The 8055-nt window shown below is 43.1% G+C and overlaps 1 protein-coding gene across 3 annotated transcripts in view; it reads right to left on the reverse strand.

Annotated features, from left to right (window-relative positions):
• The window catches only part of lrp8 (low density lipoprotein receptor-related protein 8, apolipoprotein e receptor), a 145597-nt gene extending 140185 nt beyond the window's left edge, over window positions 1–5412 (reverse strand). For all 3 annotated transcript variants that reach the window (XM_031575118.1, XM_031575117.2, XM_031575116.2), the window contains exons 1-2: window positions 5226–5412; window positions 4471–4590 (exon numbers count right to left, since the gene is read on the reverse strand). In XM_031575118.1, the coding sequence (XP_031430978.1) occupies window positions 4471–4590; window positions 5226–5292 (187 nt within the window). In that variant the 5' untranslated portion in view covers window positions 5293–5412. The remainder of the gene's footprint in view (window positions 1–4470; window positions 4591–5225) is intronic.
• Between the last annotated feature and the right edge of the window lie 2643 nt (window positions 5413–8055).

Here is an 8055-nt window from a genome sequence, read left to right on the forward strand (position 1 = left end):
GAATAGCCATTTATCATGCGCCGTATTCCCCAGACCACACGTGTGTGTGTTTATGAGAGTGTGTGTGCGAGTGTGTGTGTGTGCGTGTGTGTGTGTGCCTCACTGCAGGCTCTAGTGTATACTTTACACACTATTCTAACAGAGGGGGGTGTGTCTATGGTACAGAGAAACACTCATGTGCATATACACATTTAAATGCACACACACACACACAAACACACACACAATCACACACACACAGATGCACACACACACACACACACAGACACACACACACACACACACACACAGAGATGCATTCACACAGCTCTCCTCTCAGTCAAATGGACAGAGTCTGAGTGTCTGAGCAGAGTGCGTGTCTCTCCTTACAAGCCTACACCATGCTGTTAAAGTTGGCTGGTTAATTAAGCAGAACTGGAGTGTGAGGTGGAGGAAGAGGACGGGGAGGAGGAGGAGGAGGAGGAGGAGGAGGTACGTGAAGAGTGTGGGGGCAGGAATGACTCTGCTGCTCTCATGCATTAACAACGCGGAGGAAGAAGAGTGAAGAGCGTGAAGAAGAGAAAAGTGCTACATTTCACAATGCATGAGAAGGAGTGAAGAAAGAAAGAAAGAAAGAAAGAAAGAGAGAGAGAGAGAGAGAGAGACAGAAGAAAGATAACTTAGTGAGTGTCTATAAACTGCATTGTGTGTGTATCCGTATGTACTCACCCCCCCGTGTGAGAGTGCTGCCAGTATATGAAGAGGTTCAAGTGGTCTCTGATTTCAATTTGTCATACAAGCTCTCAACATGCCCTATGTATTAGCAACAAAATGTTACATGCTGGAACACAAAGGCAACCCCTGTCCACAGTGACCTAGTGTGGGGGTGCGGATAGATGGACGCTCCCACCATACTGATCAGTTTGAGCTGTCTCACTAGGACAACATGACATATCAGTCCGCTGCTATGGAAAACTAGGTTTTCATTACTGTGATTGATCCAGTAAAATGCACCAATGAAAAAGGGCAATTGATTAGCTGATTGAACTTTGATCCCAGAAGATGTCTCTTGTGACCTTACCCTCCAAATATTCTAAATTCAAGGTCTCTCTCTCGGTCTCTTTCTGCATATGTGTGTGTGTGTGTGTGTGTGTGTGTGTGTGTGTGTGTGTGTGTGTGTGTGTGTGTGTGTGTTCTGATCGTAAGGACAAAAGCATGGCCCTTGGGGGTTGGGCTACAATATTATGAAAGCAATGTGGACACAAAAAGAGCAAGGCAGAAAACAGAAGAAAAAAAACAAAGATAACTTGAACTCGAAAAATGAAATATACAGATATAATAAAGAGTCATAACACTCACTTTGTGTCCAAATGATACCAAAAAACATATGAGACACATGCGAGAGGAAAAAATGAGTGAGGGAGGGATACAAATACAGATAGAGAGAGAGAAAGAGAAAGAGAGGTAGAAGAGTGGGAGTCAGAGCGTGAGAGAAAGATAAGGAAAGAGAAAGAGAGGGCATGTGCCCGGGTGCAGCGGTTTGACATTTCTCCAGCAGCCTCTCATTATATTTGTGCTGAGGGTGTCTAAGTCCTGGGACTCAGAGACACAGAAAGGCGTGAAATCTGCTGTGATGCCTCATCTCTGAAGGGCCTCATCCCCCACTACAATAAACTCTGCCTCTCAGACACGGTCAGCCCCAAGCTTACTCTCTTACTCCCTCCCTCCCTCTCTCTCTCTCTCTCTCTCTCTCTCTCACACACACACACACACACACACACACACCCACACACACCCACACACACCCACACACACACACACACACACACACACACACACACACACACACACACACACACACACACACACACACACACACACACACACCCACACACACCCACACACACACACACACACACACACACACACACACAAGAAAGGAGAAGGCACAGAGCAACCAGAGTGCCCTGGCATTGTGCCCTGAGCACAAAAGCCTATTTGCATCCGCACACACACACACAAACGGCTGAAACATTTAATAAAGATACCAACATGCCTTCCAGCAACACGCACAGGCACTGCCTTATGTCATAACAGGATGAGATCAATACATCCCCTCGCTAGGAAACTTCTCCCGTGCAAAGAGGCTGAGTCACGGCTCACACACTGCAATCATGACCTACGCACCACTGAGGCCATTGTGTGAATGGCATGAGCTATAAAGCTCTGTCTACATGTAATAACACATTTTCTGGAACAAACAGACAAGTTTTGTCTTCTGGATTTGGTGTCAGCAGGGTTGGTGTTCATGGCAGCATATGAGTGCATCTGTGACCAACCGGAGGAGCAGTTTGGCTCCTATGTAAGAGGTGCCTCTAGTTGAGCGCAGAACTCAAGATTGACAAGATCCATCTGCCTGGTGAACTGGAGAACTATTCCTATCCATCTGCCTGGTGAACTGGAGAACTATTCCTATCCATCTGCCTGGTGAACTGCAGAACTATTCCTATCCATCTGCCTGGTGAACTGGAGAACTATTCCTATCCATCTGCCTGGTGAACTGGAGAACTATTCCTATCCATCTGCCTGGTGAACTGGAGAACTATTCCTATCCAACTGCCTGGTGAACTGGAGAACTGTTCCTATCCATCTGCCTGGTGAACTGGAGAACTATTCCTATCCATCTGCCTGGTGAACTGGAGAACTGTTCCTAACCATCTGCAACCTGTCAAGTCAATTAATGTGATTTGATAACATGGCTGGATTCATACTTTTCGAAAAACTTTATTTACCTACATTTGCCTACCTTTGTTTGCATTTATATATTTTGCAAAAAGAGGATTCTCACTTCTTGAGCTGGGCAGAGATATCTAACAAAATGTTGAAAATGACTAAGGAACCAATACTGAGGGCACAAAACAGGACTGTGCCACCTTCTTTGGCCAGTCTATACAGCTACCCTTTATTTGGACACTGTTCTCTACTACTGAGTGTCAATTGGATGCCATTGAAGCAGCATACTGGCATAGGCTACTGGGTGGCACGGGGCCACTGGGCACTACACTGGCACCCAGTCACGCCACTGGAATAATCTGAGCTGTCAGCTGATGCCACATGAGGGAGCTGGTACAACCATGCCATGTGAGAAGTGTCTTTAAACAGCTCGAGAGCAACCATGCCATGTGAGAGGTGTCTTTAAACAGCTCGAGAGCAACCATGCCATGTGAGAGGTGTCTTTAAACAGCTCGAGAGCAACCATGCCATGTGAGAGGTGTCTTTAAACAGCTCGAGAGCAACCATGCCATGTGAGAGGTGTCTTTAAACAGCTCGAGAGCAACCACGCCATGTGAGAGGTGTCTTTTTAAACAGCTCGAGAGCAACCATGCCATGTGAGAGGTGTCTTTAAACAGCTCGAGAGCAACCATGCCATGTGAGAGGTGTCTTTAAACAGCTCGAGAGCAACCATGCCATGTGAGAGGTGTCTTTAAACAGCTTGAGAGCAACCATGCCATGTGAGAGGTGTCTTTAAACAGCTCGAGAGCAACGCCCGCCTCTCAGCCTCTCAGCAGGAGAAGACTGAGGGCATCTCAGAAAGGGTGGGAAATAATCAAGATGCACGGATGTGGATGTATACACAGAACAAAATACACACTTTAAATGTACATTAGGTGTGCTGAAATACTCTCAATACTAGCTTTCACCGATCTCCCAAGGCATATTTCAAGGAGCACGGTTAGTAGTGTGACAACTTTATAATAAACCAATGACAATAAGTCCTTTGTATTTAACAACTAATGACAAAACCCCCTGCAACAGGCTACCTAAACATTATGGTAGGGGTTATAATACCCTAATACACTGTGGTATGCAGCATAGCTTCAATGGCACGAAAGAGTCGTCTACAAAAGTAAGCCGGAGCTACATGTTAAAATGATGGAAATTAAATTGTCCACGCTAGAGAAAGTGCCATTTCTAAACCCGTTAGCCTGCTTAGTAGAAAAACCATTTAACGGCACTCTGGAGTTTCCTGAAAATCAACCGGATCAGCAGACTGTCATTGCAATGGCTCTCTTAATTAAAACGAAAACAAATGCCTTAGGGATGCTTCGAGTTTAATTGTTTATGGAATGGCTTATAGTCTACATCCTGTACGAAACGACTGGATTCAGTTACTCTTCTGATAGGACAATGCTGGTTCTTTTTTTAATTCACTATAGAGCCGCGTTTTAGATAACACAAGAATAAAGGGTTGGAACCAGCTTCCTTGTCGGGAATTCACAATGACCAACTCAGACCAAGCTATTTCGTTCATCTCCACTTCAAATTGCCCGATAACGTGAGCGGTAGTACACATGCACCTTTAATTGTGTAAAGCAGCATGCTCCTGGTGTGTGGGAACGGGCTCATTGCAAAGCAGCTCATTGAGCCGAGGGAAATTTCAACATAATCCGTGACACGTATTCGTTTATAATAACGGGGTAGACTACTTACGACAGTTTTCCTCATCACTGTTATCAGAGCAGTCGTCGTCATCGTCGCATCTCCAAGGAGTGGGGATGCATCTTCCGTTTTTACACTGAAACTGACCGGTTTCACAATCTGTTTTAGTCCCTGAAAGAATACAAAATACAAACGTGTTAGAATCAAAATACATTCTACTCAAACATGCACCCCACACATATGCTTTCACAGAATCCTTTGATCATTGTTAACAAACTTGCAGTCACAATAATTCTAATAGTTGACGGTGTGCCCGGTCGGCGCTGGCACGGCACCTTAAACTACAGTAATTCGATTTAAGTAGCTATGTATTCAAGTTTGGGAGAGACTGCGAAACTAATCTTTCAATCATTATTTATTTTACAAGCAGACATGCGAAATTTTCGAAATCTTATCAGCACATGTCGCCCCATCATTCTACCCTATCGTACGCACACATTACAAGGACTATTTCCTGGTTACCTGGTGTCATCCAACATGCTGGCAGTATCAATGTGCCAAGACACATAACTTCAGAGAAGCATAACATGGCACTAACTGAAGTATGACACAAGATCTACGTTTTTCGTGGACAGTACACCACAGGCTCGCCAAATATATCACATATTTGAAGAGTTTAAGAACAGCCATTCACTGCAGTGCTTCAAATTACCAGCGTTCATAAAGCCGTAAGCGCAGAATGCGTTGTTCTCTCATTCATTCGTCTGAATTACACAATTCTCAAGCTCACAGACGTAAGGACCTACCTTTTGCGATGTAAAGCTCCATTAATAACAAATGCAAAAGCAACAGCTTTCCCATGCCTGTCCACATCTTTACAATAGCCGAGTCGTGCTCATACAAAACAGAGCCTAGAAACGAAGCGATCCGGTGAGCCTCCGTCTCTTCTTGAAATGCTACCGTGCTTGTGCTGCCGCGCCGTAGTTCCCTTGCCTTAGTAGCTATTTTGATTGGTGACGATGACGCTCCATGGGCGGGATTATGCCTGCGGTAACAAGAGGTAGTGAGTGAAAAGTCGAATTCATACTTTTTTACTGTTGTACATTTTTGTTCGAATGTAAGTTATTCATTTCTTTTGAATTTCCAAATATGACAATGTATTACTAAGATAAAGTATAGCCTACCACAGGCCCACATGGGAGGAGTTGAAGGTGACCATGTAGGAAAAGTGTAGACTTTCGTTTTGTGGCAATTTTTGGTATGGCATAAATCTGGTAAAGGAAGCAATATTGGTTTTTTTCCACTAAGAGCAAGTGTGTGTGCACATGCATAAAGTTGCCTGTGCCATGAACTATTGAACTACTTAACATCAGACCGGCACATATGTGAGCTTGTCAGTCCTGTACTGTGATCTGACTTGAGGCTGGACAAGAATTGGAGCAGAAAGGCAATACAGAACATTGGCATTACATACCAAGACCTAGACTGCCTAGACCATCAGTTACTGATGAAGTGGAAGAACGCCAGTGCCAACTGCCAAATGTTGACTTACACACAAATGTTGACTTACTACAGTATGTTTGAATGTCTGATCAAGCCCCAAAGAAAAGTGTAAGTACAATGTATAACTGTAGTCATTTTAATTTCCACTGTAATTGACCTGCAATATCAAATTTCAATATCAGTCTAAATATGTACTGTAATTAAGTATTAAATTAATGGTCATCTACAGCGTGATATGATATAACATGCTACTTACTCCATTACATTTGACTCGTAGTGTTATTAGGTTGTTTTTAATTATGTAAATGTTTTTTTATTTGAATTTGACTAACCCAATAACGGAATGCATTAAATCCTGCACTCAGTTGGTTACAAATGCTTAATCCACAATACATACATTAATATAGCCTATTATTTTTTAGAACATCCAATATTACTGTTATGAATTACAATATTCAGATAAAACTAGTAGCCAATTAATTAAAATAATGATATTACTGATAAAAATGCCATAGGCCTGCAATCTGTAAAGTTATGTACAACAATAAAATATTTGAAATGTATGATAAACTGCCTTTTGTCAGTGGTCAATAATCCTATGCATTCATGCTTTCTTCTTTTAAGCATCTGCTCTGTTTCCATTCCATGATATTGTGTTGTTCATACATTATAGGATTTCCTGTCTGATTTGTATTTCCAAGAGGGTTCTCATGCAGAAACAAGCAGATGCAGCCTCCAGCTCTATGATCTGGGATGAAGACAAAAAATGATTAAAAATGTAGGCTTTTTTTGCAAATGCTAAAGCTGCATATTAGGTTTGTTTGTTTTAGTCTTTGGACTTGAACAACCAGTTTAAATATGAAAGTTGGTAGGCAGATTCGTTTTGCGAAAAAAAAAAAAAAGAGAAAGAAAGAAAACTTCTGCCATATCGATACCTGGTAAGCTACTCTTTCCTAGCTGTGAAGATGGCAGTGGATCTTTGGCTGATAAGCACTGCACATCAGCAGGCAGGCTGAAAGCAAAATCTACACAAACCTGAAACTCTCTAGCAAAACCAACCTGTTCCCGAACAAAGCAAGCAAAGCAAACAACTGTACATAATGGACCATCTTCATCTTCATCATATTGGAGAAGCAGGATTTATTTTGGAGGGGATGAGGCATTCCTCTGGAGCAACACCACCACACAAAGCCAGAGTAAGTGAAAACCCAGTCAGCAGAGATGCGTTTTATCTTTTTTTATTTCTCTCTCTCTATTCGGCAAAGACCGACTCAGAGGCGGGAAGGGCAAGAATTCCTATTACCCTCTCCGGCTCTGTTCGCCTTTTCCCTTTATTTGTGTGTCACTCACCGGAGCTGCGGCGCTGACTGACTGCCATATTTGAGACACACAGTATTGGGCTGTACACTGGCTCATTTAGACAGGAGTCTTATCTGTCTTGGCTTCCCAGTGTGACGGGGGGGAATAAGGAGCCATGTCATACAAATGAGGGGTTGCTTGCCCATGCTGAATGTCACTCATAAATAAACCATAGGCCCTGTTACTGCAATAGGAGAAACAGTACTACTGTACTGTGTGTCTGTAGTTATTATCTCACAGACTGCTGAATCTCGCCCAGGTCTCTCTGCCTCCATTCCCATATACGGCACTTACACACTCTTGAGGTGGATAAATACTTAAATTCTGGATTACAGTGCAGCCAGAGCCGCGTGCAGATCAACTCTGCATTCTGCGCAAGGCTTTTCACCGAATAAGCACAAAGGGCATTTCAATGGAATGTTTTGTCTTTACAGAGAAGATAATCTTTCAAGCGTTTTTTTCAACGAGCACAAGAGCGTTTGAAATGGAGGCTGTTTTGTGAAACACCGGCTCTCAGACTGTCAAAAAGACAGCTTTGGGGGGAATCTATCCATCTGTAGTTTCAATCGCACAGAAAGGTCTCATTCACAATGACTCTCACTATCGCTGTATTTACACATTAAAGAGCTCAGATAATCCCTTACTGTATTTATGCCAGAGGAGTATGAGGCACACTTGACTGACAGATACAGAAGCCAGATCACAAGGCTTTAGTCTTCTTCAAGAGTACAGTTCATAATTAGCGTCTTTAAAACCTCCACTTCAGTGAAATCA

Source organism: Clupea harengus, chromosome 10 (assembly GCF_900700415.2).
Source record: "Clupea harengus chromosome 10, Ch_v2.0.2, whole genome shotgun sequence".
NCBI lineage: Eukaryota > Metazoa > Chordata > Actinopteri > Clupeiformes > Clupeidae > Clupea > Clupea harengus.